General features: G+C 40.2%; 1 protein-coding gene across 5 annotated transcripts in view; it reads right to left on the reverse strand.

Annotated features, from left to right (window-relative positions):
* Positions 1 to 16,964, reverse strand: part of TH1 (thiamine biosynthesis protein) — a 71,339-nt gene that overhangs the window by 39,002 nt on the left and 15,373 nt on the right. For 3 of the 5 annotated variants that reach the window (XM_010248005.3, XM_010248007.3, XM_010248006.3), the window contains one exon: positions 6,699 to 6,833. The exons of the other annotated variants lie outside the window; for them this stretch is intronic. In XM_010248005.3, coding sequence (XP_010246307.1) covers positions 6,699 to 6,833 — 135 coding nt within the window. The remainder of the gene's footprint in view (positions 1 to 6,698; positions 6,834 to 16,964) is intronic. 5 annotated transcript variants of the gene reach the window in all.

Here is a 16,964-nt window from a genome sequence, read left to right on the forward strand (position 1 = left end):
AAATAATATGTATTTTTATAATTTAAAACATGTAAAAAAAACACTTCAACAATTATGGGCCAAATAAAAAAGTAAAAAATGAAAAACAATAAGGGAAATCAAATTCTATTAGTTTTTCTTAGTGTTTTAAGAGATTTCAATGCAAAAAGGACTAATCAAGTTCTTAGTTTCTTTTGGAATTTGGATAAATCAAGAGAGGTTTTTCTTGTTATTCTAAATGTAATGTCCCAAGTTTGTTATTTTTCTCATTTCTTCTCCTAATTGATTTTTAATAATAATAATAATAATAATAGATCAAATCAACTAAGTTGTTTCCTTTCTTCTTGTTGGTTCGGTTGTCTTAATATGTTTATTTATCTCAGTTGGGTCTTTAGTCTTTTGTTATTGGGCCTTAGTTATTGGCTTATTTAGTGTTTTTTATTTGTCTAGGTGTCCCATCACTAATCAGGGGCATTCTAGTCTATTTGTGTAACATTATGTAATACACTTATTAATAATAGAATAGGGCCAGCTGAGAGATTATAGCCGCCATTCTCAACTCTCCTTCTTCTTCTTCTTCTTCTCTTCTCCTTCAGCAGCTTCTTTCCAGCAAACATGGTATCAGAGCTCTAATCTTTCACCTGGTTACAGCCGCCACTTCATCTTCTACTCGTATCCAACTCTCTTTCTTCCTCTTTTCTATCTTGGTTGCTGCAAAGAAACCCTAGAGTTGGTCGTAGAACACAGCAGGACCTACATCTAGGGTTTCCCTTGGTTGTAGGGCCCAAGGGGAGTTAGTCCCAGAAGCTGATGCCCTAATAGACTCAGTACAGCAGATTGTAGCCATTCGGCTAAGAGAAATCTGTGTGGAACAGATCTAGGTGGGAGGACTGATCTCGGCAGTCCTAGAACTGGTCGTGGCAGAGATTACAGGCTGTGACAGCAGTGATTAGAGCACAGCAGAAGTCTGGACTGATTACAGTCTGCGACAGCAGTAATTAGAGCACAGTGCAGCAGTGTGGTGCTCGTGGTTTCAACTCTGTTACGGGTTCTATGGACAGAGTTTGCAGTGCAGCAAGTTCCGTAAGTCTGAAACAGTTCTCTATATATTGTGTTTACAGTTTTGATCTTTGCAAGTAGGAGAAGATGTCTTCTATATCCGGGGAAGTGTCTTCTAGAGATGTCTGCACAGCCTGCAGATTACTAATGTGTTGTTGGATGAGTATAACTTCAGAGAATGGTCTGTTTCAGCCATGCTCTTCATCACATCCCAGGAACTCACTGGTTATTTGGATGAGTAGAAGAAGGAACCTGAAGTGGGTAGTGTTGATTATGCAGTTTGGCGTAAGGAGAATGCTACAGTTATGTCCTGGCTACTTGCTTCAATGACTCCAAGGGTAGCTAGGACTGTTCAACATTTCTCCATTGCTGCCAAGATATGGGAGAAAGTGTCTAAAACTTGTGGGCAGAGAAAAAATAATGCCAGAATTTATAGATTGAATCAAGACAATGCTGCCTTGAGGCAAGGGGATATGACTGTTGCAACATATTTTGCTACCTTAGAAGGACTATGGGAAGAGCTAGATCATCACCTCATTCTTGATTGGGAGAATGGCAGAGACAAGGAAAGGCATGACAAACAAATTGAAGAGGGCAGAGCATTTAAATTTTTGGCTAGCCTAGATCCAATATGTGAGAGCATAAGGTCCCAAATTCTGGGAAGGGATGAAATGTCAGACTTACATCATGTCTACTACCTCGTGAGGAATGAAGAGGTTAGGAGAAAAGAGATGCAACTTGATATTCAAACTAAGCCAGCTGAACAGTCTGTGGAACATTCGGCCCTAATTTCTACAAATCAAAAGGGGAATAAGTACTCGGACAAGAGACATTTGAAGTGCACCCATTGTGAAGGAGAAAGGCATGTGAAAGAGACTTGTTGGGTTCTCTATCCACATCTGAAACCAACTGCTTTGAAGAAAGATAAGAAGCATCAGAAGGGTCAAGCTGCAAGTGGGAACCTGGTTTCCAGTCATAGTGGTGATGGCTCAAAACACTCATCCACAGTTACTTCCTCTTCCATGGGACAGATTGCTAATTCCCCCGGACACGGGTCCTTGGGTTTCACTGCCGATGAGGTAGAGGTACTTAGCCGGCCAGTAGCCCATCTAAGAACCAATTCTCTTGCTTCCACCTCCCTTGCCAGATCAGGTACTGCCTCTGCTTTTAGTGCAACTAGTTCTATTGATCCTGCTTCTTGGATTATTGATTCCGGTGCAACTGACCACATGACACATATGTCTTCTCTATTTTCTTCCTATCATTTACTGTCTGGCCAAGATAAGATGAGGGCTGCTGATGGTTCCCACTCTACCATCTCTGGGAAAGGGGTGATTGACCTAAGCAAGGGCCTCTCACTCAAATCTGTCCTGCATGTTCCCAATCTTTCTTCAAATCTCTTATCAGTTTCAAAGCTTACCAAGAATTTGAATTGTAGCATAACTTTTTTTCCTACTCATTGTCTTTCAGGACAGATTGACGAAGAGAACGATTGGGAGCAGTCATGAGTGTGGAGGCCTCTACTACCTTGATGCAGACATCAGTTCGGCCTTACAAACATCTGCTACTAGTAGTCAATCCAATGTGGAGTCAATAGCTAGGTTACATCTGTGGCATGCTAGGCTAGGTCATTTACCTTTTTCATCATTAGAAGTGTTGTTTCCGGAATTATTCAAAGGTGTTTCAAGTCAAAATTTAGTTTGTGAAGTCTGTCAGTTATCAAAACAATGTAGAACTGTTTATCCAATTTCTAGTAATGAAATTCAAGCTTCTTTTGATTTAGTCCACTCTGATGTTTGGGGCCCTTCACCCATTATTTCTGTTGATGGCTTTCAGTACTTTATCAGTTTTATTGATCACTACTCTCGATGCACATGGATCTACTTGTTAAAAGGACGCGATGAAGTGTCACGGGTAACCATGGCGTTTTACAAAATGGTTGAAACACAATTTGGCAAGAAAATTAAACAATTCAGGTATGATAATGCAGTTGAATACTTTGAAAGGTCCTTGAATCTGTTTATGGAGGATGCTGGAATGATCCATCAATCATCTTGTGCTAGTACCCCCCAACAGAATGGGGTTGCTGAGCGCAAGAATAGACACCTATTGAAGACTGCTCGAGCCTTACTATTTCAGCACAAGGTTCCCCAAAACTATTGGTCTCAAGTAGTCCTTACTGCATCATATCTGATAAATCGAATGCCATCCAAGGTATTGGGGATGAAAACTCCTTTCTCTGTCCTTTGCCCTCATCTTCCAGACTTTTCTCTTCCACCGAGAGTCTTCGGTTGTGTATGCTTTATACATGTAAAGGATCCAAAGAAGACCAAACTAGATCCTAGGGCTACGAAATGAATCTTTTTGGGGTACTCTCCTACATAGAAGGGTTACAAGTGTTATGATCCAGTCACCAAGAAAAAATATGTCACAAAGGATGTGGTTTTTTTTAGTCTCAATCCTATTTTCATTCTTCCCAGAATCCTCTTCAGGGGGAGACTAGCGGGATGGAAGAGGATTCTTCTGTTCCCTCCTTCTTTGTGCCTCTTTCTTCCTCGGACCTTCCACCATCTCCTCCTGATCCTCCTAGTTGTGGTATCCCGGGTGAATCTAATGAGGCTCTCATTGCACCAGCTACTACTAGTGATGTTGCAGATGTTACTGAAGACTCCAGAAGGCAATGGAAAGATATAAGAATCACCTACAACAGAAGGAAAAAGGGTCCTCCAACTCATGACAGCAACCAATTGGACTCGGATCAACCTGTCTCAGCAGCCCTAGGTAATCCTATCACACATCCCTCTGACTTGGATCTTCCTATTGCCCTTCGTAAGCCTACCCGTTCTTGTACTATCCGACACCCCATTGTTGATTTTGTGTCTTACTCACATTTGTCTCCCCGTTATTGTTCTTTTGTGTCTGCTCTCTCTTCTGTGCATGTTCCTACTAAGTATTCAGAGGCAGTATCCAACCCAAGATGGAAAGAGGCTATGGACGAAAAAATGAAAGCCTTAATGAAAGCAAGGACTTGGGAATTAGTGGATCTACCGGAAGGGAAAAGCACTGTTGGATGCAAGTGGGTGTTCACTGTAAAGCATAGGGAGGACGGGTCCATTGAAAGGTACAAGGCCAGACTTGTAGCAAAAGAGTTTACTCAAAAAGAAGGGATTGACTACAAAGAAACCTTTGCTCCAGTAGCAAACCTCAACACAATCCGAGTTCTATTGTCATTAGCTGCAAATTTCTCATTGGAGATACATCAGATGGACGTGAAGAATGCCTTCCTAAATGGCGACCTACATGAAGAGGTATTCATGGATCCTCCACCAGGTTATGGGTTTGGCAGGAAGGTGTGCAGACTAAGAAAAGCACTATATGGTCTTAAGCAGTCTCCTCGAGCTTGGTTTGAGAAGCTTTGCGAGGCCATGAAGAAAGGTGGTTATACTCAAAGTGGGGCAGATCATACCTTGTTCATAAGGAAGAAAAATGGAAAACTTACAACACTTATTGTATATGTGGATGACATGGTGATTACAAGGGATGATCAGGAAGAGATTAAAAGACTAAAAGAGTTCTTGGCTGCTGAATTTGAGATCAAAGACCTAGGTCAGCTGAGATACTTCCTTGGGATTGAAGTTGCTAGATCAAAAGAAGGCATCTACATATGTCAGCGGAAATATGTCCTTGATCTTCTACAAGAGACAGGCATGATGGGGTGTGGGCCAACAAATACTCCAATAGAACAGAACCATGGCCTACAGGAATCAATAGGAGAGGACTACCTTGATAAGGAAAGATACCAAAAGCTGGTGGGGAAGTTGATCTATCTGTCCCTCACTCGCCCTGACATTGCTTATGCTGTACATGTTGTCAGTCAGTTCATGCACACTCCTAAAGTCCCTCACATGAAAGCTGTGGAAAGGATTCTCAGATATTTGAAGTCTTGCCCGGGGAAAGGGATTTTGTTCAGAAAAAACAATAAGATTGAAGTTGAAGCATATACTGATGCAGATTGGGTTGGCTTTGTTGGGGACAGGAAGTCCACTTCCGGGTACTGCACCTTTTTGGAGGAAATCTAGTTACATGAAGGAGTACAAAACAAAATGTGGCTGCTAGATCAAGTGCAGAGGCTGAATATCGAGCTATGGCTCATGGTGTTGCTGAACTTCTGTGGCTTAAGATCCTTCTTGGTGAACTTGGAATAAAGATCAAGTGCCCTCTCAGGTTGTACTGTGACAACAAGACTGCCATCAACATTGCAAATAACCCAATGCAACATGATAGAACGAAACATATTGAGATAAACCGCCACTTTGTCAGAGAAAGAATAGTCTCAGGAGAACTATGCATTCCTTATACTCCCTCCGAGATGCAGATCGCAGATGTTTTAACTAAAGGGCTAGCTATAGTAAAATTCTTGGACTTACTTGGCAAGCTAAACATGATTGACATCCATGCTTAGATTGAGGGGGAGTGTTGGTTCGGCTGTCTTAATATGTTTATTTATCTCTGTTGGGTCTTTAGTCTTTTGTTATTGGACCTTAGTTATTGGGCCTAATCTTATTTAATGTTTTTTATTTGTCTAGGCGTCCCATCACTAATCAGGGGCATTCTAGTCTATTTGTGTAACATTATGTAATACACTTATTAATAATAGAGTAGGGCCGGCTGAGAGATTATTGCTGCCATTCTCAACTCTCCTTCTTCTTCTTCTTCTCTTCTCCTTCGGCAGCTTCTTTCCAGCAAACACTTCTAAATTATTTTTATACAAGAAATATAAAATGTTTATAATTGTTAGTTGATTAGTTATTATTTTAGTTAATGCTTAAATGCCAAAACTTATTGCCTATAAACTTCTAGTTTATGGATATGTGTACCTTCTATCATTTTAATTTAGTATATTATATGTTATCTTCATCAATTTACAAATTTTAATTCATTTTTTTTCTTAAACTTTGAGGCTTATGCCTCACCTTTTTGGGCCATTACGCCTCAACTATGCCTTTAGCCTTTTAAAACCTTGCTCCAAGTAATTAATCTCATATAATCTTATTGAGGTCATAGTATTCAAAAACTGATCTACAAACCCACTTAGACCAAGTATAAGAAATAAAAAGGTCCAAATAAGAATAAAATACAATAGCCAAACTGTCAACATAAATGTTCATGTGAACATGAACAGGTGTTACCATGACCATTCAGAATGTTGTTATTATTATTGTTATTGCTATCGGTATTGCACTTGTCGTTGTTATTGTTATTATTATATTTGTTTTTGGGAATAATCACAAGCAACACGTGCAGTTTTACTAGTATATAAATGTGGCTAGGAGAGAAACAGGACTCTTTATATATGACAGGAACAATTTATATTTGACATGCAATTTCTGCTAGTAGGAACAAAAAACATGAGGATCTGAAACGAACAAAGGATAATTTGTCCTTGAACATAGGCCTCTATTAGCTACCATATGAAGAGATCACGATCTATAATATACCATATGAACCTGCAAAGAACTGTTAAAAGATAAGCAAAACCTTATTATAATGATGGCTTCAACACCTTCCTATATAAGTTGTAAAATAAAAGCTCAATTGCTTCACAAAATGAACACTGCTTTTAGAAACTAATTTTTTGAAACTGTGTCCAAGAAGCTAACCTTGGGCCCAGACTTTGTATTGATTTTGCAGCAGAATACATGTCAGAGACTGTTTCCAACTGCACACCACCTAACAAAGCAGATGCTTCCTTCAAATTTGGGGTCACAATATCAGCCATTGGAAGAAGTTCCTCCCTACAGTCCATCATTCAGGAAAACTTAGTTGCATGAGAACCTGTGAAAGCTAGTGGAGAATTTTATTAAAAGATAGAAGGATAGTGCAAAAATGAATGATAAGATATCACCACCATATACAGCATAATTGATCAATAAAATTCCAAACAAGATCCTTCCACATAACAAAAAGGCCTCCTTAAGCAAATCCCACCTCCCTGCTTCCACCCACCTTTGCTTCCCAAAAGCAAGCATACTCCAACCATCAATTATCAACACCTGCATAAACTAATTTCTTTACCTCCACCAATCTCAATATTGACTGCAAACCTGACAAATAGCACCTCCATGCCATTCAACACAACCATCTCCCTCCCATCAAAACAAAACCTATCTCTTCTGACCCCTAATTCCTAATTACAATCAATTTGGAGACCACTATGACACACCGTCTTAAATCTAAATAATTCGCATAAGGAACTATCCATATAGATCCATGTCTTTTTTCCAACTCCAAAAGCACTTTCCTAGTAGACTCTGCCAGCAAAAAAAGAAAAAGGCATACACATTGTCTTTCCAACTTCAATTTCTGTATCAGCAACAACTATCCTAGAATAATCTTGACGTAGAACTGGGAAACTGATCCAAATCAACTTTTTTTGCCTAAAAAACTAAGAAAAATCAATAGGTAACCTATAGGGGTACTCCAATAAGGACTTTTAACTCCTAAGCAACTCTATTAAGACTTTCCTAATCATACTAAAAACTAATTTAATGTAAAGATATGAGAAATTACTAAAAATAGAAAATTATGAATTTACTATGCAAGGGTTGTGTTCCAGAGTTCACTGGGTTTAGCAGTGAACTCGGCCAAGCCCATTCACTAAGGCTAGGCTGAACCCATGTGGACTTATGTGAGGTCATTGTGGGGTCCCATGCCATACAAATCAGGCCTAAGTTGGCCATGCAACATCTTGGGTCGTAAGCCTTTGAAATAAATGGGCCGAAAACCCATAATTAATAAGATTAAGTAAGTTGTCACATGACAACTGCTTTGGGTCAAATCTGGGTTTGGAAATGGGTATAGAGAACCCATTCTCTTAAGAGGATAAGGCTTATCTCTTAATAGAGTCCAGATCTAAATTAGATTTTTATAATCTCCTAATTTGATTAGAAGAGTGCCCCATAAGAAGATAAAAGAAAAAGAGGGTGAACCAGACTAGAACACCACTCTCTCTTGTTCTCTCTTCTTCTCTTTTGTCTTCCAAGAAACCCAATCACGACCTAGGCTTTCAAGAACTTATTTAGACCAGTTTTCTTCTTTGTTTTTGCAAGAAAAACTCAAAAGAAAATCAGGCTCACTTACCTCATTCGGTTCAAGCAAGTTGGATCACAGTTTTGCTAAAAACAATGTTGCTGAACTGGCTTCACCTACACACTACGCCATCTTCAGTGGAGGCTGATTTTAGGACTGATTTGGCGTGAACTTCCACTTTGGGATCTGCATATGTGGAATCCGTATCAGGTATACATCTCCCTCTTTGTTTGGTTTCAAATCTGGTCCAATTTAGTGCAAGATCGATCTGGAAAATTTAGTTTTCAAATTCACCAGGAAATCAGTTCCCGTAAGGGATAGAAAAATTTTTGAAATTTCACCCAGCCATCTAGCACGATTCGGCCATCCATATGATGGATTCTAAACCCTTTCAACAGTGGTATCAGAGTACTAGGTTCAGCTCTTGGACTGAACCAAACCGGATTTGAACCCAAACTCAAATCGGCAAGAACTAGTCTAGCCGATTCGAGCAGTTAGCAGAAACCTCTGAGAATTTCTCAAAGTGGGTCAATGATCTGAAATTTTTTTTTATATATATTCTGATATATTATAGAATTGTTCTATTATGGATTCTTGAATTCTTGGGCTGAAAGTGTGATGGAGATCAAACTCTTGAGGGTGGCAAGATCTGTGCACACCAAATTTATTAATTTGATTATTTAGTCTATAATTAATTATTTTTCTTTTCTAGAAAGAATGTATTAGGTTTTTCTGATGTAAGCAATAGAAATTAGGGTTTTCTATTTTTTTACTTCGTAGAAATCGCCGAAACTTGCAGAAAAGATAGAGATTGCAGATGGAGATCGATCTATAGATTGCAGTTTTGCAGGGATGCAGCTTTTTGTCCGGATTGGATTTAGACCATCACACTATCAACCCTAGCCAATTATTTCTAATTATCTGCTATTTATTTGATGATATGATTGTGAATCATAACTGAGAATTTCATATCATTACTTATGTGAATTGATGCATGTTTTGGACACCAAACCCTAGGTTGATCTGACCTAGTTTTGGTCCAATCTTGTTGGGCCGAACCTATGATTCTTTGGGGTCTGATCATAGCCCCTAGGATCACTGTTTAAGTGACCCAAAATCAATCTAGGCCAGGGGTTTGATGGCTCATTGCATGGACCAATTCGGCCCATATTTGAAAAAACCTTTTATGTTAGATTAAAGCAAGACTAGCCCATTTCAGCATTGACTACTATATGGATCGAACTGCTTTTTGCAATTTAGCCCATTAATCAAGATAAATTTATTAGATAATTTGGTCCATTGATCTGATCATGTGTTAATCTAAATGGATCTGGGTTTCACAAGTTTTAAATTGATATGGATCAATTACGTATGTGTATGTGATGTGCTGAATGGATGTGATTCGTTCATGGGCCATGAGTGCTTGACCCATGTATTGACTTATGTGGCTCTCCACAATCATCATGGCTACATCATTGTCATGATGCCCATGGATCATTGCATGATCTCCTTTTCTAATGGGCCCCATCAATAGCTTCCTCCCCAAGAGGAACCTCATGGGAACCCTAGCCCATTATGGCCCCATTCAAATCTGGCTTTATGAAAGTCAGTAGGAGCCACTAGGTATGACCTAAATCTGACCTAAGGACTGATATACATGTTCCCTCATGAGTAATATAAGTGCAATGAGATAGGAAATGTCATAAGATGACATGTCTAAAGGCCTTCCATCATTAGCATGAAAATGGGTTGAATTGGTGGATGGAGATGCACCATAAAATTGGGTTATCCATTTCATTGAGACAGTCGGTGGGATTGCTTCATGAGATGATAGGGGCGTAATAGAATAGTGGAAGGGACCTATCCTAAAATGGAACTCTTCCATGGTACCTTGGGGCTCCCGATATGATGGGTCTACGCTTATCAATTAAAAAGGTTTAACCAAAAGTGGCAATGAACCTTGTCTGATGGAGGCCAAAGGGAAAGCTCATTAGATGGGTGAATATGCCATCCTTCATAGAAAGTGATGGGGTTATGCAGCTAAAACAGTTGGTGGGCCCATGCACTTATGTGATTTCCCACATTTCTAGGGACATGAACTATGTCCTCGTCACTGAGATAGGAGCGAAATCTCAGAGATGAACAAATGGAGATGGAACAAAGATAAAAGTCCATTTTATGAAAGATAACATGAAACAATATTAATGTCGTGGTCCTCGTGGACTAATTAATCATGCCTTTTATCAGAAATGGCACACGGACAGTTCGCTAAATTATTAGACAACAACAAATTGAAATGACCCAATTATGCAGACTGATTTCGGAACCTAAACCTAGTCCTCACGTCCAAGAAATTGAACAAGGTTGCTAAAAACCTAGCACCGGAACATCCGGGTGATAGGGCTTCTAAGACAATGAGGGAATATCAGGAATGGGAAGAGAAAAATTCTCTTGCCCGGTGTTATGTCATTGCCTCCTTGGATAATTCTATCCAAAAGCAATTTGACAAAATTGTTATCTACAAAGATATCCTGGGTAGTCTAAAAACCATGTATGAGGAACATAATCGTTCTGCAAGACAAAGGGTCCTCAAGTTGTTGATGACCACGAGGATGACCAAGAGCCAACCAGTTCACAACCATGTCATGCGGATGATAGGTTATATAAATGAATTAGAGGCTCTTGGCTCCCAACTTGATGATAACACCAAAATTGATACCGTCTTAAATTCTTTACCCTCGTCCTTCAATCAGTTTGTCATGAAGTACAACATGAACAAGCTAAAAGTTAGCTTGTAGGAGCTTGGCAATATGTTGCAAAGAATTGAAGAACCGATTAAGAAGGATAAGCCGGTAGCCATGCTTGTTGAATGTGGCAGATCTGGCAGGAAGAAATGGAAGGGTGAGAAGAAACCTTCAGAAAAAGGGAGGCAAAACGAAAAAGTAGAAGAGAGAAGTCATCTGATGAATGTCACTTCTGCAAGCAGACTGGGCACTAGAAGAGGAATTGTCCTCAGTATCTAGAATCCCGCAAGAACAAAGAAGGTAATTTCGAATCTCTTGTCATAGAGACCAATATGTTGGTCACTTCTGCATCCTGGTGTATTGACTCTGTGCTTCAATTCATGCATTTTGCAGGGGTTCAAGGAAAGAAGGTTGATTGATGACGAGGTTGTGCTTTACTTGGGGATGAGTGCAACTGTTGTAGCTACTACTATCAAAATAGTAGATTTAATTTTTAAAGAAGGAATTGTGACATTAAAAGATTGTCTTTATGTGCCTTTACTTAGAAGAAATTTGATTTTAGTTTCCATGTTATGTAAGGATGGTTATTCTATTTTATTTAGTAATAAGATTGCAATTAAATTGAATAACAAATTCTTAAATTACAGAGAACTTGAGAATGGTCTTTATGTTCTCCATCCTTCTCTACAAACAAATGTGACTAAAACCGTATCGGAACGCATCCCCAATAAAAGAAGCGATACAATTAATCACACGTGCCTGTAGCATTACCGACTTGATCATATTAATATAGAACATATCACAAGATTGGTGAAGGATGGTCCTCTAGATTTTCTCACTAATGGAAGATCTACCAACTTATACCAACTTATAAGCCTTGCCTCCAAGGCAAGATGGCAAAAAGGCCATTTACAGGTAAGCCTGAAAGAAGTATGAGCACACTTGACCTCATTTATACTAATGCATGTGGTCCCATAAAGGTTAAGACACGAGACTAACACTGTTATTTTATAACTTCCACCGATAATTGTTCTCAGTATGATTATGTGTATCTAATGAGACATAAGTCTAAATCCTTTGAAAAGTTCAAGGAGTTTAAGCAAGAAGCCGAGAAATAGTTGCGGAGATCAGAACTCTTCGACCAGATCAAGGAGGTGAATATCTTTCCGACAAATTCAAAGACTACTTAAAGGACAATGGGATTATATCACAGTTGTCTCCTCTTTCTACACCACAATTAAACAGTGTCAAAGAGAAGAAATCGGACTCTATTAGATAAGATCCAATCATTCCTCGTCCATTCAGAGTTACCCATATCCTTTTGGGGGCATGCATTGGAGACTGCAATTTACGTGTTGAACCGTGTTCCAACTAAGTCGATTCCTAAGACTCCTTTTGAGCTATGGACCAGTAGGAAACTAAATCTGAGACACTTGAAAATATGGGGTTGTCCAGCAACGTCAAAAAGACAAGTGCGGACAAATTGGAATCCAAAACTAGTTGTTGCCTATTTGTAAGCTACCCCAAGGACTCCATAGGGTATCTGTTCAATGACCCACGAGAACAAAAATTGTTGTTAGTCGAAATGCCTACTTCTTGGAGGAGGACTACATCCTAAACAATCATCATCAAGAAGTTGTTCTTGATGAAGAGAGCTCAGGAGTAGTGGGAGATAATCCATAGATTCCAGATAATAATATCCAGCTTAGAAGATCTACCCAGGTTTCTAGACCTCTAGTACGTTACGGCTATGATCAAGAAAGTTACTTGATGGAAACTACGAACAGTGAGGAAGATCCTGTGACATATATGGTATGTTGGATGGACTCAATGGACTCGATGAAAACCAATGGAGTCTGGACTCTCGTAGACCCGCCCCCTGGGGTGAAAGCAATCAGTTGCAAATGGATCTACAAGAGGAAGAAGGGCCTTGATGGAAAAGTTGAGACCTATAAAGTTCGGATTGTAGCAAAAGGGTATACTCAGAAAGAAGGAGTCGATTATACATCTCCCTCTTTGTTTGGTTTCAAATCTGGTCCGGTTCAGTGCAAGATCGATCCGAAAAATTCAGTTTTCAAATTACCGGGAAACCGGTTCCCGTAAGGGTTAGAAATTTTTTTGAAATGTCGCCCAGCCATCCATATGATGGATTCTAAACCCTTCCAATAGTTTCTAGTCTTTTTGGGGATTTTTGTATTGGGTTTGTCCCATGATCTTTTTTCGGAGTTGTTTGGGTAATCTTTTTATTTGCAAGGTGTGGTTTTTTGGGATCTTTTTTGGGTTTTTTGAGGGTGTTTCTTGCTTCTAGTGATATCTTATCACCTCCTGCTATACTTTATCTTTTTTTAATGATTTTTCATTTTATTCTCCAAAAAAAGGAGGTGGTTGTGGATTCTTCGGGAGATATCAACAATTGCCTCAAACTGTTGGAAAGATGTTTGGTGGGGTGTTTTGCTAATTCCGATCCGCACATAGAAGCTGTGGGGAGATGGGCGGGGGTAGAATGGCATCCTAAAAGCTCTTTTCATGTTAGAAAACTGAATGCTAGATCTTTCCCTTTTATTTTCGGCAATGTAGAAGAAGCAAGAGAACTTTTGTCTCAAGAACATGCTCCCCAGAGCTTAGGATTAGGAGATGGTGCCCATTGGTAGGAGCAATTAGAGACATAGGCCCCTCAATCTTGGTGTGGTTGAGCACATATGGGATTCCTCTGCACGAATGGTGTTTCCAAACTTTTAAAGCCATGGGAGATGTGTGTGGAAGGTTTAGGTTCATGGATTCAATAATAAGTTCTTGGAGAAACTTTGTTGTTGCTTGTATTTTAGTCAAAGTTGTAGAGGTTCGTTTTGTGTCCACATCGTTATCCCTTCGTTATGCTGGGGAGAACTTCAATCTAAGGTTGGTGATTGAAGGTTCATACCCACTAAGATGGATCAATAACTTGTCTCGGTGGAGGGAGCTAAGTAGTAAGAGGTCCACTGCCTTCTATGGCATTGGTAAGGAAGACGAACAGGAAGGCTAAAGAGGGAGGGACGGATGTTGAAGACAAGGGCAGTATTGGCATTAAAGGATAAATTAATGGCTATAAGCATGATTCAGCAAATGTGGGGCACACTGAAAAATGATGAGAGTAGGACCCCAAGAAATGGTTGTGGTACCCACTCGACTTCGGATAAAGATGATTGACATAGCCCACTTGCCTTAGTGAATAAGGAAGTTGGTGGAGAGGGGACAGTTATTGAAGGACATGTGGAAGGCCAAGAGAAGAACTTGGGGACCGAGTGTTTTGATAAGGGGAAGGTCAAACGGCTAAGGAAGTTTAGAAGATACAAAAGAAATAGCTTAGGTATCATGCCAAAATTTAAAAGAAGCAGGACTTCGGGAAGGAGTGGATTGATTGAGAAAGAGGGGGAAAGGTGGGTCTGAGTGATCGCCGAGTTCGATAAAAATGGCAATAAGAGGATAGTTAGCTGAACAGGGGTGGAGAAGAATAGTCGCCAGTCTTCTTCTTCAGTTGGAGGTGCAGACTTATGCTCTTAGACTAAAAGAAATACAGCAGTAGTCTGTGTCACGCTTGAACCAGAGTGGAGGATGCGGCATCTCAAGAATCAAGGCACAGTTTGGGATCAACAGATCTGGTGGTTTTTGAAGAGATCACCTCTGTCAAAAATGGGGAGGGGTCGGAAGTGGGAGATGAAGAAGTTGGGGAGGGAGGTGACAAAGTCGCTGTGGAAGTCGAGGAAGGAGAAAAGTCAGGAGAAATAGGGGAAACAGTCATTGGCAGCAGCTCTAATGGTCAGGGAGAGAGCAATGTTGGCGACTTCTTTTGTTTTGAGAAGGTGAAGGCTGGAAGATTGAGTGTAGACTTCGGTCCTTTCTTTCCGTTAATCTCAAGATCCCTACACCTAGGCACACCTAACCTCTTCTTACTCTTCCCCCTCAAACACCACCCCACTCATCACCTTCACCCCAAACCTTTCTCTCTTCTCTTGTAGACCTCTCATACAATGTTCTTCCCACCCCTTGTTCCCTAGTTCTTCCAGCAAATTCCTCTCTAACCTAGAAAAATAGGCCAAACAATTTATTTACCTCTACCTCCCTATTGACAATTTTAGCAATGCCAGCCCTTCCATAGATCACCTTTTCACTTCAGTCACAAAAGCCAATTTAGGAGTAGAATTGACCCTTCTCTCCTCCCCTTCAGTTTGAGTCACCTGTTGCCTTTTCTGTATCCATCTTTGATAAGGCATGGATGATGATGATGATATATAATTAGAAAAAAGATGTTTTTATATAAATAAAATGCATAATGTTGTGTATTTATTCGAGCATACTCTAGTTGGGTCAGGGCGGGATCAAGCTACCCCAGGCTTCAACCCAAGCCCAACCTAAGTTTAGGTCAAGCCCTTGTTTTCTAGCATTGCCAGCCCAAAGCTTGAAAACTCATGCCCAAACCATAAAAAGCTCAAGTTGGGATGGGTCAGGCTCAGGTTGGGCCCACTCAAGTCGCAACTCTAATTAAAAGGAAACATTTTGGATCGCTAATGTTGTCCTGATACCAAGTAGAAAAAATATTTTGGAAACAGCCTCCTTGTATGTGCAGGGTAAGGCTGCGTACATTGAAGGGATGGGATATCCATCACATGGACGCCCAAATCTTGCGGAATAGATAGGGCGAATTTCAAAAAAAATTTCTCCCATCTTTGCAGGGAATCGAATTACCTATTTCAGAAAACATATTTTCAATGATCAATCTTGAATCAAGAACCAAATCAGATCTGAACCAAAAGAAGTAGGAGGGAGGATATACCTGATACAGAGAATCAATATCTCCCAATGGAGGTGTTCACGCCCAAGGAAGGATCCAAAATCTGCTCCCACTGAAGATGGCGCAGTGAAGGATGGAGCAGAATCAGCAACGTTCTTCCGAAAGAACTTGACCCTTCGCAAGAATCAACTGGATGGCTTGTGGGTACAGCTCCAACCAATCTTTTCCCAAAAGATTGGAATGAAGATCAGATCTTGATTTTTCCCAAGAACTGGAGATCGAACTAAAGGCAATGGCGACGGCAGGAAGGAGGCGGCAGGAGAGAATTCGCAGGGTGCAGAAAATCTCTCTTTCTGTGATTTTTAGCTCTGAAGAGAATTGAACATCAAAAATAACAAAACTATATTCGCCCCTTTCTTCTTTCATAATCTTAAAGAGATCAACTCCTAATCAGATTAGGAGTTGCTAATTCAAATCATATTTGGGTTAGAAGTCCCTTTAAGTGATAAGGGATAATCCTTATCTTATCTGCAAATCAGATCAGCCATCTCCTAATATAATTAGGAGGTTTCCAGATCTAAATCTCATTTAGATCTTGGACTCTCTAAGTGGATAGGGTCTAAGCCCAATCCCATCAGCTGATCCACTTCAGAATTCATCCCCTTTTAATTGACTGATCAAATCAGCCTAGTTCGAAATGGGCTTAAAGCCCATTTAAGGTTATGTACTCAATTAGCCTTCCAAACTACTGCCCAGTTGGGCTTCCTTGTATGGCGTGGGACCCAAACATTGATCTACACATCAGCCACATGGGTTCAGCGCAGCCTTTGTTACAAGGCCTGGCCGAATACACTGTTATGGACAGTGCACCCCCTGAATCCCATCTCATGGGCTCTATGGGCCCAACACTTACCCTAAGTGGTCCCTGGGCCAAGCCACCTTGTAACACCCAGGGACTGTAGGCAGATGCAAGATTAACCCACCAGGTATTATCCTCAATGGTCTTACACTTAACCTCTCAGCCCATAATGATCATACACTGCCCGACAAGAGAGGACCTCTCCCTCGGCTGCAAGGAACAGTGTTGCACTCTCTACTTATATGGATCCCGGGAATTAAAACCTTTTGCAAACATTTTAGAAACCATAATATATACTTTTATATATCATATAAAATATACTTTGCAAAAACAAATCTCAACGGTTGAAATCGGCTGCCGGCAGTCTTGGTTTCCATTAGAGAGAGTGCATCCCCGATCATTACCTTTGTCCGACAAAGGGGCTGATCCTTTCACTATGATCACCCACTCAGATGAATTCTCGGAT

Source organism: Nelumbo nucifera, chromosome 1 (genome assembly GCF_055504915.1).
Source record: "Nelumbo nucifera cultivar China Antique chromosome 1, China Antique-T2T, whole genome shotgun sequence".
Lineage (NCBI taxonomy): Eukaryota > Viridiplantae > Streptophyta > Magnoliopsida > Proteales > Nelumbonaceae > Nelumbo > Nelumbo nucifera.